Source organism: Chrysemys picta, chromosome 3 (genome assembly GCF_011386835.1).
Source record: "Chrysemys picta bellii isolate R12L10 chromosome 3, ASM1138683v2, whole genome shotgun sequence".
Lineage (NCBI taxonomy): Eukaryota > Metazoa > Chordata > Testudines > Emydidae > Chrysemys > Chrysemys picta.
In genome coordinates this window covers 48,065,265-48,085,912 of record NC_088793.1, presented here as the reverse complement: position 1 = coordinate 48,085,912, position 20,648 = coordinate 48,065,265, and the positions used below count along the sequence as shown (strand labels likewise).

The 20,648-nt window shown below is 42.5% G+C and overlaps 1 protein-coding gene across 37 annotated transcripts in view; it reads right to left on the bottom strand.

The window, feature by feature from the left end:
- Positions 1–20,648, bottom strand: part of MLIP (muscular LMNA interacting protein) — a 177,235-nt gene that overhangs the window by 61,108 nt on the left and 95,479 nt on the right. For 34 of the 37 annotated variants that reach the window (XR_010599470.1, XR_010599472.1, XR_010599471.1 and 31 more), the window contains one exon: positions 14,111–14,155. The exons of the other annotated variants lie outside the window; for them this stretch is intronic. Coding sequence is in view for 29 of the 34 variants with exons in the window: in XM_065587818.1 (XP_065443890.1) it covers positions 14,111–14,155 (45 nt within the window). In the remaining 5 variants the exon portion in view is untranslated. The remainder of the gene's footprint in view (positions 1–14,110; positions 14,156–20,648) is intronic. 37 annotated transcript variants of the gene reach the window in all.

The following is a 20,648-nucleotide window of genomic DNA, read 5'->3' as shown; positions in this document are numbered from 1 at the left end:
TCTAACCTACTCTTAAATATCTCCAGAGACGGAGATTCCACAACCTCCCTAGGCAATTTGTTCCAGTGTTTAACCACCCTGACAGTTAGGAACTTTTTCCTAATGTCCAACCTAGACCTCCCTTGCTGCAGTTTAAACCCATTGTTTCTGGTTCTATCCTTAGAGGCTAAGGTGAACAAGTTCTCTCCCTCCTCCTTATGACACCCTTTTAAATACCTGTAAACTGCTATCATGTCCCCTCTCAGTCTTCTCTTTTCCAAACTAAACAAACCCAATTCTTTCAGCCTTCCTTCATAGGTCATGTTCTCAAGACCTTTAATCATTCTTGTTGCTCTTCTCTGGACCCTTTCCAATTTCTCCACATCTTTTTTAAAATGCGGCGCCCAGAACTGGACACAATACTCCAGCTGAGGCCTAACCAGAGCAGAGTAGAGCGGAAGAATGACTTCTCGTGTCTTGCTCACAACACACCTGTTAATACATCCCAGAATCATGTTTGCTTTTTTTGCAACAGCTTCACACTGTTGACTCATATTTAGCTTGTGGTCCACTATAACCCCTAGATCCCTTTCTGCCGTACTCCTACCTAGACAGTCTTTTCCCATTCTGTATGTGTGAAATTGATTTTTCCTTCCTAAGTGGAGCACTTTGCATTTGTCTTTGTTAACCTTCATCCTGTTTAACTCAGACCATTTCTCCAATTTGTCCAGATCATTTTGAATTATGACCCTGTCCTCCAAAGTAGTTGCAATCCCTCCCAGTTTGGTATCATCCGCAAACTTAATAAGCGTACTTTCTATGCCAATATCTAAGTCGTTGATGAAGATATTGAACAGAGCCGGTCCCAAAACAGACCCCTGCGGTACCCCACTCGTTACGCCTTTCCAGCAGGATTGGGAACCATTAATAACAACTCTCTGAGTATGGTTATCCAGCCAGTTATGCACCCACCTTATAGTAGCCCCATCTAAATTGTATTTGCCTAGTTTATCGATAAGAATATCATGTGAGACCGTATCAAATGCCTTACTAAAGTCTAGGTATACCACATCCACCGCTTCACCCTTATCCACAAGGCTCGTTATCCTATCAAAGAAAGCTATCAGATTGGTTTGACATGATTTGTTCTTCACAAATCCATGCTGGCTGTTCCCTATCACCTTACCACCTTCCAAGTGTTTGCAGATGATTTCCTTAATCACTTGCTCCATTATCTTCCCTGGCACAGAAGTTAAACTAACTGGTCTGTAGTTTCCTGGGTTGTTTTTATTTCCCTTTTTATAGATGGGCATTATATTTGCCCTTTTCCAGTCTTCTGGAATCTCTCCTGTCTCCCATGACTTTCCAAAGATAATAGCTAGAGGCTCAGATACCTCCTCTATTAGCTCCTTGAGTATTCTAGGATGTATTTCATCAGGCCCGGGTGACTTGCAGGCATCTAACTTTTCTAAGTGATTTTTCACTTGTTCTTTTTTTATTTTATCCGCTAAACCTACCCCCTTCCCATTAGTATTCACTATGTTAGGCATTCCTTCAGACTTCTCGGTGAAGACCGAAACAAAGAAGTCATTAAGCATCTCTGCCATTTCCAAGTTTCCTGTTACTGTTTCTCCCTCTTCACTAAGCAGTGGGCCTACCCTGTCTTTGGTCTTCCTCTTGCTTCTAATGTATTGATAAAAAGTCTTCTTGTTTCTTTTTATTCCCGTAGCTAGTTTGAGCTCATTTTGTGCCTTTGCCTTTCTAATCTTGCCCCTGCATTCCTGTGTTGTTTGCCTATATTCATCCTTTGTAATCTGTCCTAGTTTCCATTTTTTATATGACTCCTTTTTATTTTTTAGATCGTGCAAGATCTCGTGGTTAAGCCAAGGTGGTCTTTTGCCACATTTTCTATCTTTCCTAACCAGCGGAATAGCTTGCTTTTGGGCCCTTAATAGTGTCCCTTTGAAAAACTGCCAACTCTCCTCAGTTGTTTTTCCTCTTTTAAAAAGAGAGGTTCCAGAAATAAAGTTGGAAATGTTGAACCTATAAATCTAGCATCTGTATTAGTAAAAGATTTTGATATATATCCTTACAGACACATTTGGACAGGTACAATTTAATAGTTGTGAGTTATCATGGATTTGCAAAATATATATCATGTCAGATAAATCTATTTACTTTTTAATTTAAAAAACTACTGGTCTAGATAGTGGCACATTGTAAATTTAATATGATCTAGATTTTTGGAATTCTTCCTATAGAGTTTGACATGACAGGTTGTTGTATAAACTCTAAGCATGAGCTAAGGAATAATTTGTTAAGACAGACAAAACTGATCTGTAGGCAGAAAACAAAAATGGAGGTAAATGGGTGTATTTTTGATGGAAACTATGAGCACTGGAGTTCTGTGAGGCTCTGTGCGGAGACAAACTCTTAAAGAACTAGGCAGTAGGCCTCTCTAACATGTCCACATGGTAGAGAGTAAGGAACATTTGACACATTCTACATAAATAACTGCAAGGCTGCTACTGAGTTGCTTCATTGGGTTCTATCAGTTCCCAAGGTAACTGCATCTCTGACCCCTTAGTGGCCTCCTTGAGGGGATCCCACTTAGATCTCTGACCTCTAACCATCACCTTTCTGCCCACAGTACAGTAAATGGGGCACTATCAAGTTAGTCAAACACCTAAAGGTTCAGGCTGTCTTTTTGAGCATAGGTATGATGAACCGTGAACTCCTCTATACCTCCCATACCTCCCCCCAGGTAGTCAATTAGTTACCGCAGTGTTACCAGTTTAGTCAACAGTTTATTCTCCCCTTCCCCCCGTAAATTCAAACACCACCTCTAATTTAAATTCCTGGGGAAAGTACTGACAACTAGTTCCCTGGGTTGACTGGACATTGCGTGAAGTAGTACTTTCTAAAGTATCCCTTTATAAAGAACATTATAAATGATTGGTAGGCTACTTATTTGAAAAAAAAGATACAACTAAGTTAGAGAAAGTAGAATGTAGGGCCACAACTAATAAATAAAATCCAGAGATTTCACATATGAGCAGAGCTTGACAAAACTGCACTGATTTAATCTAAATCATCTTCCATCAGAAAGTAATATGACTGAAGTGTTTAAAATAGAGAAGGGTTTTGAAATTAAATGTGGTTTTTGAGATTATTTATTTAAATTTATAAATTTAAGTTATGGATGGTCTTGAACTAATACTAATGTCTACCCCACTCCTAGCTTCGTACCCCTTTCAGATCCATCTCTTGTTTCAGTTAAGATGGCCTATAAATAAAAAGAATTTCAGGTGACGTTAGTTTTACTGGAAGAGTGATGAATAGTCAAATTGCATTTCAAATAAGATGTTTTGATTATGGAATTTAACAAGTTAATGCCTGATCCAATGCCCATTTAGCTGATTAGTTAGTTTATGCTTGGGAGTAAATGTCCATTCTTTCTGGAGGGTCAAGAGGGAATTTGGCACTCCATGGTTTTCTCCCCACTCAAAATGGCTGTGGAAGATTTGCCAAGGAGTGTTTTTCTCTACTTTCCAACAAAAAGTTATATATAAAAAATAAATTAAAATACAGGATTGGGATGGCATAGTTATTATCAAATTACTGTACTGACAGAAGTACCCTTGGCCTCCTAATGGTCTTACACAACTATGTAATTAAAAGTTTATTGAGCTACCTGAAACTGTCAAGAATAAGCGGTCTTTACAGATGAAGCATTGCCTTCAAAAGCAGATTGTAGAAAATGCTTTTAGGGCTGTATTTTCTAAAGAACATTGATGTCAAGTGTCCACAGTGAGATGAGTCATACATTACCAACAGTCTGACACACATCAACCAGCAATCAGAATTTGAAATACATCATTAGCTACCTACCAAGTTCTAACAAAATCACTGGTTCAAAAACAGAAGCCTGAGTTCTTTCTTTGCTAGCAGACAGCACAACTGACAATAGGTAGAGTGCCCATAAGCAAGCTGAGATTTTCCTTTGCCATGCAGGGCTGAGTCACAATACCATCACCCCAAAATTTTAAAAGTTACAGTAATGGACAGGCGTTATACGTGACTGGTGTACTCTAAAAGGAGTGGATGCAGTCACATATTCACCTCTTGCTTTTTCTATAATAAATAATACCTAGCTCTGATATAGTCCTTTTCACCAATAAATCTCAAAGCACTTTACAATGGAGGGCAGCATCATTATCCTCATTTTACAGATGTTACATTGTTTAAATAACCACACTAGATAATATTATCCCACACTACAGTAAATGGGGCTCTATAAAGTTATACATACACCTAAAGGTTCAGGCAGTCTTTCTGAGCATAGGTAAGATGAGAAGTTAATCTGTTCCAGGCACTGGTGGCTACTGAAAATGCTGTTTGGGGGTAAGGGGCTGCAGAAAGATAAAAAAGCCAAGGAAATGAGGTCTGGGTGCAGGGCTGGCCCACAACATTTTGGCACCTGAGGTGGAGAGCTCAAATGATGCCCCCATGACCTCTCACTTGGGCCAAAACTTTGAAAGGTCTCAATTCTGCCTTCTTCCTCTTCTACTCCTCTCATGGTACTGCTCTGCTACCTATCCCAAGAAAGGAGAACTAACAACTTAAAATGCCTTGTTCAAAAATTTTAAGTAACACTTAACTTTCAAATTTGGGGTGGGAGGGATAGCTCAGTGGTTTGAGCATTGGCCTGCTAAACCCAGGGTTGTGAGATCAATCCTTGAGGGGGCCACTTGGGAATCTGGGGCAAAATCAGTACTTGGTCCTGCTAGTGAAGGCAGGGGGCTGGACTCGATGACCTTTCAAGGTCCCTTCCAGTTCTAGGAGATGGGATATCTCCATTTATTTATTTATTTATTTATTAATTTATTCAAATGCCTCAACAGCAAATGTAACTTTTCTTGTCTGCATAGTAAACACTGGTGTTTTTATCTGTTTGAATAATCAAAGTGGTGCTTTCCATGCCTTTTTGATTGCAAAGATTTGAACTGCTTCCTGAAGGTCCACAGTCTGGACCAGCTCATGCTCTATTGAGATGGTTGCAAGGCCGACCAGCCTCTCCTGTGTCATTGTGGAGCATAGATGTGTTTTTATTAACTTCAACTTGGAAAAGCTGCGTTCTCCACTGCCAACTGTTACAGGAAGTGTTAGAAGTATGTGCAGAGCAACAAAAGCATTTGGAAAGAAGGTGGTCATCTTATTTGTGCACATATATTCCAGAACAGCCTTTGGAGTTGATCCTGCTGAAATGTATCTTGAAAGGGCTTTCAGTTCATCACCTAAATCACTCGCATCAATATCGTGCATGTCATCATGTGTCAACACTGTCTCTAGTGCCTTGCATTGCTGGTGTAGGTCTTCTTCAGGTATAGTGAGGAGTTTTGGAATATCATACAACATCCCAAATATACTGTTGTGTTCCCTGAGCTGCATGAAATGTTCTTCAACTGACTGTATTGCACAATCTAGCATCTGGTTAAAGAATTCAACTTTGAATTATTGTTTGGGGTCTCTTATGGGATTATCCCATGCCTTGTAATCAAAATGTCTTCTTCTTTGGTGACTCTTGTATTCTTGAATGGGTGGGAAAATAGCTTCAGTGTGAAGTCCCTCTGCCAACTTCTGTGCACTCTTCAGAACATTTTGAAATCCTTCATCTGACCAGTAAGATTGTAGATATAGCTTTGCTTTGTCCAGTTGTTCCATTGCTCCAGATATATCGAGGTCAACACCTTGGAATCTCTTATTTACAACATTTATTTCAAACAGTATGTCATGCCACGACACTAAGCCACACAGAAATTTGAAGTTACGTACTTTTCTGGTGATTAAATTTCCCTCTGCCACTGTCCTCCCATGAACAGTTCCCGTCATAGCATTATGCTCCATAATGGCAACTATGGCATCATCTATCTTCCCAATTGGTGTTTGATAGGCTTTATTGTCTCCACTTGACTTTCCCATCATGTGGCACTCAGTGGAATCAGTGTCAGAGAGCATGTTCCCAGATGTTACTTCAAAATTTGCCATCGATGAGTTGATGCAGAGAAAAATACATAGATGCTTTGAATTACATTAAAAAATTCAGCAGCCTCACTAGAAGCTGATGCTGCATCACTGACCACCAAGTTCAATGAATGAGAACTGCATGGGACAAAAAAGCTCGAGGGTTTAGCTCTTGGATCCATGTCTGCACTCCTCTGTTCTTTCCTCTCATGTTGGCACCATTATCGTAGCCCTGACCTCTCATGTCAGCTATCGCAATTCCCATATCTTCCAGCTTTTTAAGAAGCACATTTGTCATACCAGCTCCTGTAGTATCATCAATGTCAATAAATTCTAGAAAATGCTCTCTGACAGTCACCATTGCAGGGACATTTTCACTAGGTTCTGTTGTTACAAAACACACCATTAAAGTCATTTGTTCCATATGGCTGATGTCAGGTGTGCAGTCCAGAATAACAGAGTAATATCTTGCTGACTTCAGATCTGCCACAATCTTCTGTTTGACTTTTGTTGCCAGTAACTGTATGATCTCATTTTGAATTGTTTTTCCAAGGTAGTGGTGTGTGTACATTTCTTGGGTGGTGACTCTTCTTAGATGCTCCTGGAGTACAGCATCAAACTCAGCCATCAGCTCCACAATTTTAAGGAAGTTTCCATTGTTTGGCACATACAGCTGATCTGAAGTGCCACCCAGTGCTAGGTTTTGGATAGCAAGCATTCTCACAATGGCAATGAGCCTTTTCAGAACATTTTGCCAGTAAAGAGACTCTGATGCAATCTTCTCTTGATGCTGATCATCTATGGTGGCCTTTAACCTTAGTCTCATCTCAAGCTCTTTCCACCTATGGAATGCTCTCTGGTGATTTGCTGCCTTCTCATGGCATGCCAGATTTCCAGCCAGATTTTTCCAGTCCTTTGTTCCTGTAGAATCCAATGTGACTGGAACATTAGACTGGAAGAGTTTGCAACAAAAACAGTATGCAGTATTCTGGGTTTTTGAGTACATGGCCTCTCCACATTATCACCATTGGGGATTTCACACCAGTAATGTGTTAGATAGAAACTTCTATTTTCATTGTCTTTGGGGAATATGAAGTTTTTCACTTGCTGTGGCCCATGCAGTACAAGGAAGTCCCTCAGGCTACTGCTCAAATGGGTCCACAGTCCCGGATCATTTAGAATTAAGGAACTAAACTCAGCAGCAGCTGTTTCTTGCACCTCTACCACACTCTTCTCTGATCTATACTTTTCTTCAAGAATGTGCATGATTACATCCATTTGAGATGGAGATATGGATGCTGCACTCTAACTGCAAGATCAGGCATCTCCTCACCACCCACATCCTCACTGGGGCTGGAAGGCTCACCATGAACATTTGTGTCTGTGTATCCTTCCTGCTTAGATAGAAAAGCTTCCTTTGCTTTCTTTTTCTGAATGCTGCCCCAGAGGGGCGTTTTCTTCTTTCACTCATGACTGCTGTTCTGTGCCAGCTATAGTGGCTCTCAACACTCAATTGAAGGGGACAAATAAGCAGGCTGGTAGCAGGGCCTGCCTGAGGGAAGATATCAGCGTCTTAAGGGCCTAACTGGATCCTACTACTTCAGTTTACTGCCTGTTCTCCTCAAGTGGGTTCAGGGAAGCAGCAGGAAACAGGAAACTCCCTAAGAAGCTGGTGTTAATCAGCCCAGGCTCCTGGGGGTGCTAGAGAGGTACATAAGAGTCTCCGCCTCCTCTCTCTCCCTGCAACTCCTGCTGCTTTCTGTTATTCCCTCTCACCGTTTCTCTTGCCTGCCTGTTATGTCTCTTGTGCCCTCCTTCCTCTAGCACAGCGCTCCACCATCTCTGTGCATCTAGAGCAGAGAGAATACATATGCACCAGCAGCAGACACAATTTTCTACACTCTGGGTCCTAGTGGTGCCCCCCCCCACACACACACACACAGTCTGGCACCTGAGGCGGCTGCCTCAGTTCACCTCATGGTAAGGCCAGCCCTATCTGGGGGTTGGGTGCCACCCTCCTTACTTGCCCAAAGGCTGGGTAGATTTTCAGATTTTTTTTACTTCCTACTTCCCTACTAACTCCCTAAACCTTTGATTAAGTCTAGGTCCTTTTTAAAACCTCTCTCTCCCTGAGACTCTGATTCCTACCTAATCTTTTCTCTTGTCTGTATGCACTCTGTCTTTGTCTATCTCTATATTCTCCTCTCTTTAAAAAAAATCAAGATATGACTGAATTATGTATGAATTAGTCTTATGCAGTCATCTCCCTATAAAACTTTCTGTCATTATTAACAAATATCAAGTGCGATTATTCCTATAGTTTAAACTGAGTCACATTCTTGTGCTTTGCCTGGTGTCTGGCCATTACAGTATGTACTCAACCTGGGCCAATTCCAGAGAGGTTCTGAATAGCCACTGAGCACTCACCACTCACATAATCACAACGGGGCTGCACACACTCAACTGGTACTCAGAACTGCTCAGGATTTGGCCTGTACAGTTCACCGTCATGTCCACAATGTCCACAATGCCTGATATAACCGTGCAGCCTACTGGAGCTCACAGCCACAACAAATAGGACAACAAATAGAAAACCCTTCCTAGAGACACACCATTTATTAATTTAGACAACAGAATCAGAACCACCACCTGAATTTTGAGCGTAGACAGGGCCACACTCACTAAGAGGTATCAGTTTTATCCTGGAGTCCAAACCTTTGTAGCTCTGAACAAATGCAGAGGTGCTAGGCTGTCACTGCACATTATTTTTGACAAAAATTGAGGTATTCAATGATAAATTTTGTTGAAACATTCTTTTCCCCAAAAACACCCTCTCAGCCCCACTCTACCTCTCACATGCTCCCCAAAGAAGAGCTACTGCTCAATTTGTCTGTTTAGAATGTACACAGGAACATTTGCTAATCAGCTGAAAGATTAGAGTAGAGGAGGCCTGGGAGATCCCTCAATGTCTGATGGCTAAACACCCAAATAAACCAAAAGCAAATGAGGTCTGGAGCTTGGTTGCCAGAAACCACCCAGGCAGAAACCCCAAGCTCCTGGTGTAATGCAGAGCAGTTCCCCCAGTTGCCTTCTTTGCTTAGACGTTGCCAATTCATTAGTAATGAAGTGGGGCTACCATTAGTGAAGCAGGCTCCACAGGGCCCTAGTTGTCCTCTCTCAATTCTCTTGAGCTGAGGGATGAGCTCTCCCAGGTCCCAACTTCCTCTGGAGTGTTCTTCTTCCACTATCGAGATCACTGCTTCTTCCCTTTATTTGGGATGTTAGGAATCAGGCTTAGAATAGCTATGTTGGGCTTTTCTATGGTTCCAAAGGGTGTGCACTGCTCATCACAGTTATTAAACCCCTTTATTTTACAGCAGTCTTCCTGTAAGTAAAAATTTTGTTTCCTGATGCTTCACAGAGGATTGCATTTTGAATGCTTTCTGTTCATTGTTGCTTTTTGTCAATTTGTCTCCTTAACCAACACTCCCACGTCATCAGATGCAATGATATTTAACAAAAGAAGAGAGTTAGTTTCTCTCTCTCATGGAGCACAGCATGCTTGGGGAATCCCCAGCTACTGCAATGATCAACTGGGGGCCTTTACAATCCAGAGCAGGTTAAAGAAGCCCTGAGGCTGCTCTAAACAACACGGCTGATGGATTTGGTAAAGAAAATGGCCCCAAGATAAGGGAACCACAAATGGCTGTTTTATGCTCAGCTATTGTCAGGCATAGTTGAGCATTGAGCCCTAGGGAGGGAAAAGACCTTAAGTCACTTTGTACATCCCACTGAAAAGGATGAAGCCACACACACACACACACACACACCAAGTTTGTGGGTACTGGCGCCCTAGGCATTGGTTGGGCTGAGCTCCCTATAATGATACTTCAGTTCTGCATATACCAAAAGGATGTGTTTTGATCACTACAAGTACAATCTCAGGTGCTTTGCTTAGTTGAGTTTTAAATTATTTTAAAATATTTTCCCCTGCCATTGCTTTTTGCCATGAACTGGGGATAAGATATGTAATTAAAACTATTCATTTATTTATTTTTGTAATCCAAATCTTAAGTTTATAAATGCAATAAAACATTCCATGATATGAATGAGGGTCTAATAGAGTTCTTCCCAGGTGCACTTGAAATCTGAAGGCAAATGCCTGGGGCAAAAAAATGATTTATGCCCCTCTGACTAATTATTCACCGATCTCAGTAAGGAGGAAGGACATCTGGCAGAAGGACAATTATTTTGTATGCTGCTGTGCTGACAGAGCAGCAGGACATATCCCAGAGCTCATAGATCTGGATAGGCATCTCTTTGTAATGCAGGTTGTTATTTCTATTTACGTACAAATATTTGAATGTCAAGAAATGTATGAAATGCAAATGACACTTTCAGCTAACTCTGTGCTTAAGGGAATATGCAAGACCTGAAGCCACTTAGCCTCCATACACAATTCAGAAAGAGGACTCTAGGGTACATTCCTTAGTACACAGCAAGGGACTCCAGCATATAATAGAAACCTTTGTGTTATTCCACTTAAGGCATTTATATTCTGCCTACCTACATTTCCTGCTACAGTTTCAACAGTCTAGGGCTTTCTTTATAAAATAAATAAATAAATAAAAATAAATTAATGGAGATATCCCATCTCCTAGAACTGGAAGGGACCTTGAAAGGTCATTGAGTCCAGCCCCCTGCCTTCACTAGCAGGACCAAGTACTGATTTTGCCCCAGCTCCCTAAGTGGCCCCCTCAAGGATTGAACTAACAACCCTGGGTTTAGCAGGCCAATGCTCAAACCACTGAGCTATTCCTCCCCCCCAGTCTTTCCTGAACTGTTGTACAGTGTTCTTAAAAGTAATGGCTACATTTCACCCTAGAGATGGCTACAATTCAGTGATGGAAAGCAATCTTGTATAGAGGTAAATGCTGCTTCCTCAGATGTCATTCCCCAGTGGCCAAATGCCATGCAGTCAAACTGGGCAATTAATGGCCCAGAAGAAGCAGCTGGAGCAGTAGACTCTGGCTATACCCTGGAACTGCTAAGTGTTCGACGCTGGATGCTGCCCTGGCCAGGATTTGGTGGCAAGTGATTGCTGAATGAAGTTCAGATTGCTTTATACCAAAGGGAGTTATAATGCCGTAATTCTCAAGGTTTAACTGCTACTCTGCTCAGTCACAGTTTCATTTACTTCACAGACTTAGTGCTAAGCAGCTTTAAACTTTGGAAAGTCAGTGAGCTGCATGATATATATATATTTCTCCTAATGAATGAATTATAGAAAAATCACTTCAAGCTGTTAAACCACCTGGCAGTATGCCTCACAACTGCTATGCATATACCTAGGAGTTAAGCTACACCCTTCCACGTGAGCTGTATCATGTCGTGCATTATTTAGGTTTCTCTCACTTTTTAAAATATGGATGAAATATATTTAGCCTTCTCTTCAGCCCACATACAGAATTCCTGTTAATATCACTAACCTGCGGGCCTGAGTTCAATGCTCTCTGTTTTAGAGGGTTAGAAAGAGGCACCGACTTTCTGGTTTCCCTAGCGTTTTTGCCGCCCCAAGCAGGAAAAAAAAAAAAAAAGCCACGATCACAAGCAGTGGCAGCTCTACCACCGCTTCATTCTAGGGTGGCAATTCAGCAGTAGGTCCTTAGCTCCAAGAGGGAATGACGGCCCCGCCACCAAACAGCCGGACGTGCCTCCTCCCTCTTCATTGGCCGCCCCAGGCACCTGCTTGCTAGGCTGGTGCCTGGAGCTGGCCCTGCCTGAGGGTACTCAACCCCCACTCTGCCACAGGCTCCTCTCCCACTCCACCCCTTCCCCCAAGGCCTCACCCCTGCCACACCTCTTCCTGCCCCTGCTCTGTCTCCACCCCTCTTCTTCCCACCCTGTTCCGAACCCTCCCCTGAATGGGTCCGTCCTGCCCTCCCTCCCTCCACCTCTTCCTGCCCCCGCTTCTCCCTCTCCTCCCCAGCACCTCCTGCACACCGTAGAACAGCTGATCACTGGCGGGCAGGAGGCACTGGGGGAGAGGAGGAGGAGCTGATTAGTGGGGCCACTGGTGGGTGCTGAGCACCCACTATTTTTTTTTCTGTGGGTGCCCCAGCCCCAGATCACACAAGGAGTCGGTGCCTATGGTTATAAACACTGACTGCTCTTCTATTGTTTGCAAAAAGAACAGGAGTACTTGTGGCACCTTAGAGACTAACAAATTTATTAGAGCATAAGCTTTCGTGGACTACAGCCCACTTCTTCGGATGCATATAGAGTGGAATAAATATTGAGGAGATATATATACACACATACAGAGAGCATAAACAGGTGGGAGTTGTCTTACCAACTCTGAGAGGCCAATTAAGTAAGAGAAAAAAAACTTTTGAAGTGATAATCAAGATAGCCCAGTGATCTTGGGAGACAGACCTGTCCTCACTTACAGACAACCCCCCAACCTAAAGCAAATACTCACCAGCAACCACACATCACTGAACAAAAACACTGACCCAGGAACCTATCCTTGTAACAAAGCCCGATGCCAACCACGTATCTATTCAAGTGACATCATCATAGGACCTAATCACATCAGCCATACCATCAGGGGCTCGTTCACCTGCACATCTACCAATGTGATATATGCCATCATGTGCCAGCAATGCCCCTCTGCCATGTACATTGGCCAAACCGGACAGTCTCTATGCAAAAGAATTAATGGACACAAATCTGACATCAGGAATCATAATACTCAAAAACCAGTGGGAGAACACTTTAACCTGTCTGGTCATTCAATGACAGACCTGTGGGTGGCTATATTACAACAGAAAACCTTCAAAAACAGACTCCAACGAGAGACTGCTGAGCTGGAATTGATATGCAAACTTGACACAATCAACTCACGATTGAATAAGGACTGGGAATGGCTGAGCCATTACAAACATTGAATCTATCTCCCCTTGTAAGTATTCTCACACTTCTTATCAAACTGTCTGTACTGGGCTATCTTAATTATCATCACTTCAAAAGTTTTTTTTTTTCCTCTCTTACTTAATTGGCCTCTCAGAGTTGGTAAGACAACTCCCACCTGTTTATGCTCTCTGTATGTGTGTATATATATATCTCCTCAATATTTATTCCACTCTATATGCATCCGAAGAAGTGAGCTGTAGTCCACAAAAGCTTATGCTCTAATAAATTTGTTAGTCTCTAAGGTGCCACAAGTACTCCTGTTCTTTTTGCGGATACAGACTAACACGGCTGCTACTCTGAAACCTTCTATTGTTTGGAGAATCTGAATATCCATCTGTCATATTCTGCCCTTGCATACACATGTGCAATGCTGGTCTTGTGGTTAAGGCACTGGACTAGTGCTCCAGAGATATGGAGGAAGTTGGCATAATCACTAACTTCCTGTGTCATCATGACCTAGTCACTTATGCCAGATTTTCAGAGGAGTGCAGCAATAAGTGCTATAATGGGAAGTTCTGGGTGCTGAGCACTTTTGAAAATCTGGTCCTAGGTGCCTGAATGGGATTCGAGCTCTATTGACAGTCTGGCCCTGACTATATGGCACAGTTCCTTATCTGTAACGGGGAATAATAAGATTTCCCTACCTCACTAGGCTGCTGTGAGGACAAAATGAAGTTGCTCTACATGAAAGTTGTGTTTTAGTCTTAAAATGCTTCCTAGGGCCTGGTTTTCATCTCACTTTTCACCAGTTTAGCTGTTCTTGATTTAAACAGGTAGAAGCAAGGAGAATAGGGCCCCAGAATTTTGCCTCTATTTAAACAAAGTTTTCAAACAAAACTGAAAGATTTTTAAATGGCCACTAAGAGGCAGTGGGCCACCAAGTTACCCAGTCTCTGAGGCCTCTGTCAAAGACCTGCAGTTTGTCCTATGATTCTACCTCACTTGTAGGTATTGGCACACTTTTGCATTCAAATTCATATTCAGAATGGAAGGAGTAATATACTGCTTATTACTTTCATCTAGAAGCAGGGACCGCAGCTTCCTTCCAATGACTAAAGAGAGACCCAATAATTTCTTCAGATTTTATGCTTGTAATTTGAAAACTTGCATAGTTCAGACACATGATACATACCAGTTGGCTCTCTGTCACTGAAGGCGTTGGTAAATAAAGATTAGCCTGCAAAAGAGTAAATATATACAGTGTTACATAATCCATTATAACAGTCACATGATCTGGGATGAGAAGGAATGCTTATTCACTACAGAGGGGAAACCAGGAAGAGGAATATTTCCATAGATTAACTGCTCTACAGCCAAAATGCTTCTGAAATAAATGTAGTCAAACTTTACTAATTCTGGGTCACTGAGAACAAAAATGATGTTTAAAATTGTTGATTGGCTCTAGTTTTCAAGATATGCTATTGGGTCAGTATATACGAACCTTGACTTGGGAATAGCGGAGGATAAGTGAGTTATAAAGGGAAGGGAATCTCAATTTAAACCAGAAATGACTAAAATAAATCTTTGACTGGATCTATGAATAAATCTATGACTGGGTTTGGACAGTACTTGCTTTTTAGGCAAAACAATGAATGATGCAATCTGAAGCTGGTATTGCGTCATACATGATATGAATTGCATCCTGTTATTCCTAGAAGTCATGGATGATGCAATCATAATGAAGCTTACATCACTCTGCTGAACAAATTGCCCTATATCAGCTCTAGAAATCATACAGTGTCGTGCTCTCTTATTTGTCAGTGTTTGATTTTGCAAAGGGACACATTTCTGTTTAGCCAAAGTGAGCAGAGATGCCTCGTACTTGTGTGAACAGTGCAGATAACTTCTGCTATGTTTGTGGTGAAGTGACTTTTGCATCACAAAAGCGCAGTATAACCACTATGGTTAAGAAAGCCTATCACCTTTATTTTGGCTGCAAAATTGGAGATCAGGACAAGAGGTGGGCCCCACACATATGCTGCAACACTTGTGCAACAAATCTTCGCCAGTGGTTGAACAGGAAAAGGAAATCTATGCCTTTTGCTGTGCCAATGATTTGGAGAGAGCCAACAGATCATACCAGCAATTGTTACTTCTGCATGGTGCCTCCAGCTGGGAAAGGTGTGTCAAAGAAGAAAAAGTGGACTGTGCATTATCCAAACATTCCATCAGCTATACGCCCAGTACCCCACGGAGAAGGACTGCCGGTTCCTCATGCACCAGAATCATTCTCACTTGAGTCAGATGAGGAAGAGGAAGAGGATGAAACTTCTGGTCCTGAACCATCAATGTCACAGGACCCTCATTTTCTCCCATCCTCCTCCTCTGAACCATACCTCATAACACAAGGTGAACTGAACGACCTTGTCAGAGATTTGGAACTACCCAAGAGTAAGGCAGAGCTGTTGGGCTCCAGGTGATGTTAGGGTTTCCATGTTCCGTGACCATCAAAAGGATCTTGTCCCATTCTTCTTCATGGAAGGTGATCTTGTAGCCTGCAACAACATCGATGGTGTGATGGCAGCCCTCAACATCGTTCATGATCCAGATGAGTGGAGACTGTTCATTGATTCATCGAAGACGAGTCTTAAAGAGGTTTTACTGCATAATGGCAATGTTTTGCCATCAATTCCAGTTGGTCATGCAGTCCATATGAAGGAAACCTATGACAACATGGAACAACTTTTGAGGTGCATAAACTATGACCAACATCAGTGGCAGCTTTATGGCGATTTCAAGGTTCTTGCTCTCTTGCTTGGTCTGCAGACTGGATACACAAAGTACTGCTGTTTTCTCTGAGAATGGGATAGTCGTGCAAGAGATTCCCACTACATCAAGAAAGATTGGCCACTCCAACAGTCATTGGAGTCTGGGAAGAAAAGTGTTCAGCATCCACCATTTGTTGAATCAAGGAAGATTTTGTTACCACCCTTACACATCAAGCTGGATCTGATGAAGAACTTTGTCAAGGCCATTGACAAAACACAAGCAGCTTTCAAGTACCTCCATGGAAAATTTCCAAGTTTAAGTGAAGCTAAGATAAAGGAAGGTGTCTTTGTTGGTCCCCAGATTCGTGAACTTCTTCAAGATGATGCATTTGACCAGGCACTGCATGGCAAGGAAAAGATGGCATGGAAAGCCTTCCAGTTAGTGGCAATCAATTTTCTCGGAAACAACAAGGCAGACAACTACAGGTTGTTGGTGGAAAACCTCCTCAAGGCATACAAAAGCCTTGGTTGCAACATGTCACTAAAGATACATTTTTTAGACTCTCATCTAGATTTTTTTCCACCGAACTGCGGAGCAGTGAGTGACGAGCACGGCGAGCGATTTCACCAGGACATTGCAACAATGGAGAAACACTATCGGGGCAAATGGAGCTCATCAATGTTTGCAGACTATTGCTGGACAGTGACAACAGATGCTCCATTTAATGAATACAAGAGACAAGCCAAGAAGCGCAGAGTAGACACTGAATAGGACTAAACTATGTACATAATAGTTTTTTGCCTTTTGTTTCATAATACATTTTATTTATATAACCCTTTTGCTGATTTTTAAAGTGTTACATAAACAGGACAGGTGAAATATTATCATGTAAAGCAACCATAAACACATGAAAAGACCTAGGTTTCCAATTTATGATTAAAACTCTACTATCTACACAATATACATAGACATAAAATGTAAAAACTTAAATATCTTAGAAACAGTAGCCAATCAGTTGTTTTAATTGTCATATTTGAATTTAGCACATCAAAATACATAATAAATAGCACATTTTATCTCAGAAGCAAACGACTTCTCAAAAATTTTAGACCAGTGTTATCAGTGGTTCCTGGATGATGGAAAGAGTACAACATTTACATTTTATCATGTCACTTGTAGGTATTTTTGTGTTCCTAACGGAAGAAAGGCATTTGAGCAAGAGTATATTCCCCTGAAGAAGTCTTTATATGAGATGTAAAAGTTTGCCTCTGCAGGGTGGACAATTAAAACAACAATCATGAACATGTATCTCTATTTATAGCCCCCACGTGAAGTGGGGGAGGGAAGACCGACAGACACAGGTGCACAGCCCCACCCTGAGCCAGAGGCACACTGGTCCGCCTGGCTCTGTGCTACCAGCGTGCCCCTTCCTGTTGAGGGTGGGCCCATGCTGCACCACACAGCTCCCCTGTCCAGCGCCCCCTGGATCAACTATGCCCAGAGCCCCCCCTACAACCTTTCCACCACAAATGCACAGTGCTGTGCACACACACCCCGCTCAGTGCCCCCCTGCCCACAGCCCCACCACAGCTGCCCAGCACCCCACACAGAACCCCCCACTCGCTAGTTTCCCAATACACACAGATTTCCCCTCCCTCCCTTCCTTCCTCCCTTCCAGTGCCCTTCCCCACAGCCCCACCACCACAACTACACAATGCCCCACACAGACCCGCACTGCCCAGTGTCCTGACACACACAGATCTCCCCCTCTGCCCAGCACCCCCCAACAGGCCCCCACAGTCTAGCACCCCAAAACACACAAACCTCCCCCACTGCCCAGCGCCCTCCACACCCTCACAGTCCAGCACCCCACACACACCTCCCAGACACTCACTCCATCACACCCTGCCCCCTTCCCTGGCTGCACTCACCAGCCCTGCTGGGAGGTCTCTGGCTCCTAGGGTGAGAGTGGCGAGGGGAGTCTCCAGACACTCCACATGCTGCACCCGCCACAAGCGTGAGCTCCGTGGCTCCCATTGGTTGGGAAAAGCACCTAGCCTCAGGTCACTAAACTTAGAGCATTCTTTAGTTAATTAAAAACTCTTCATCTATAATAGTTGGGTTTTGTTATTACAGCTGCAGCATATTAAGGGCCAGATTGTGGCATACGCCTACAGCCTGCACTGGATGGTATTACAGCAGCATCCCAAAGGAGGGATACTGACTGACTCAATCACAATTCCTCCTAGTGATTTCCAGTTGCAGAGTAGCTCCATCACTCTGGGAGAGGGTAGAACATGCATACCCCTTGCTCCTACCAAACTCCACAGCTGGTGTTGTCTGAGGGTGGGACCAGGGACCCACATTCACTAACCCAGAGGGGTGAATAGTGCCACCACTGGTCATACACCAGCACAGAGCTCCCTGGTACACTGTTGCTAGTTCCTGCACTTGGCACAAGGAAGGAACTCTCCTAGTTCCCTCTCCCACCTTCTTATGCCTGCACGGGGCCAGACACAGCACTTTCAGTCCTGAGTTTCCACTGCCATGTACTTTGTGAAGTCATTTACATCTGTGGAAAGTGAGTGCAAAATGGGTATCAAGTGCTACGCAAGGAGGAATACTGGTAGTTGAGAATTCAGCCCTTTAATTTTTAAACACCCTTGAGAAAATATCAAGCTATAACCCAAACGATTTGTACAGACTGTTGCCAAGAGGTAGATTACAATAATTCTAACTAATCTGTGTATATATACACTAATATAATGTAAAGAAAATATGTAAAGTGGCTTAGCAGGATGACAGCTTTTGCTGTGTCTGATTAACTAACAAACAAATTAGTATGCAAAAATCATCTATTTTTCTTCTGTAACCAATGGCACATTTAAGACAGCTTCTCAACAAGCAGCCAATAACAAAAATTATGCATATAAATAATGATAATTATATTGTCAAAATATCATGCTAATCTTTCAAAGTAAATTGAATTTCAGTTGAACAAATTAATAGCTATTTCAGATAAAAGAAACATAGTGCAACTTCCTTGTAAAAAAAAAATTAAATTAAATTAAAAAATCATTGCTCCAGGCAAGATCACTAGTCATGAGATAGTGAGCATACTGGATGAACTCAGAGTTTGATATTAATACAATATATGTCCTTACAATGGGTGGCAAATTCAGTCTCAGCAGGTCCATCGCAGAAGTTCCTAGCTTTTGAATTCATTAAGAAGAGACATGGCTTTCTTACTAGTGCAAAATAGGAACCTTGGACCTAATTGTACGTTATTTTGTAGCCCCTTTATGTGGCACAAAACAGCCAAAGCAAGCTACTAGAGAATAACCCCAATAAATGGTGATTGCTTGGGTGGTACAGAGCTGTGTTAATGGTTCGAAACTGGCTCTTTCCACAGACCCTGTTATAGGTGGTGTACTAAGTGTAATGTGACCTGGCTATTCCCAGCTGCCCCCGTGGTTCCTTGGAGGCCATGGCCTCAGAGTGTAAGTTAGAGCAGCCTGCAGGATAAGTGATCATAGGGAGGTCCAGACAAAAAGGAATTTGGGGACTCCCCTGGACACACAATATTTGGGGGCTGAACATACAGGAAACTAAGCCTCTAGATCAGGGATCAGCAACCTTTGGCACGCAGCTCGCCAGGGTAACCTCAGCCAGTGACGCTTCCCGCAGCCCCCATTGGCCTGGAGCAGTGAACCGCAGCCAGTGAGAGCCGCGATCGGCCGAACCTACGGACGCGGCAGGTAAACAAACCGGCCCGGCCCACCAGGGGGCCACATAGCAAAGGTTGCCGATCCCTGCTCTAGAGACACAGGATTTTGTTGGCATTTCTCCAGGCCTAAAGCCTCCTCAACCCCTGATAGATTTCCTTGAGGCAGCAGTTCTTCTGTCTTCTGGGGAAGCCCTGTAGGTGGCAGCAGTCTTGGCCTTCTGCACTCTCGAGGAGCAGCCATCTGAGGACTCATGTGCATTATTGTAGATTCATGTTTCCACCAGCCTAGGATATTCACCTGCTCCCCAAACCCACAAATAAACAACTCCAACAATTTCACATTTGGGAACAAAATATACAAAATTAAACACAGGCAAGAAGACATATATATCTAAGTTGACGTGAGACTTTAAAATGTCAGTGCATTTGTAAAGATCAAAGAAAAATGAACCTGACTGTAACCCTACCCTATTAAAAGAGTCACACACAGGTGAGCTCCAAAATAATATCTCAGCCAGACATTCTCGTCACTGTATGTCTTGTAAGGATTAGTCTACTTAAAGAAATGTTTCAGGCACAGGTTAGAGATTATAAGAATTACACTGAAATGGTGAACAAAATGCATTATCATCGTCATCATACAACGTGTCACCTTGTTTTTGCATTTCACTAAAAATGAAAATCTCCTTTCTATTTAGCACAAACTAGCACACTCTGTCATGTAAATTCACTTTCCGTAGTATGCAATAAAAATACATAACTGCATGCAATTAAAAAAAAATAACTTCTGTAGCTACTTGCTCAGGAAACAAAATTGCATTGATCAAGCAGTGTGCTGGGAACAAACTGGAAAGTCTTTATTGCTTTTGCCTGCACTGCACCTGATCTGTGATTGAGTAGAAAGATAGATTGGTGAATAATGAGCAGACATATGTCAGCATATGAAAAAATGGGTCATAAGTAAAATACGGTACCTTCCTTAACTGCTTATCCTAAGGAGAATAAACATGTTGATTGAGTTTAATATGTTTAATAATTAATAAAACAAATGACAAGATAATTAATTGTGTGTGAGAGTGCACACATGTGTGTATTTAAGGTGGATAGCAGAGAGAGGATAGCAAAGAGTCAACTTTTCCAGGCACAGTACAAATAAGTGAAGAACAGCATGGGGCAGTGGAAGTGCAATTATCATCAGAAGAGAATTAGGCCTGCCTGCAGGCATGCTGTGTAT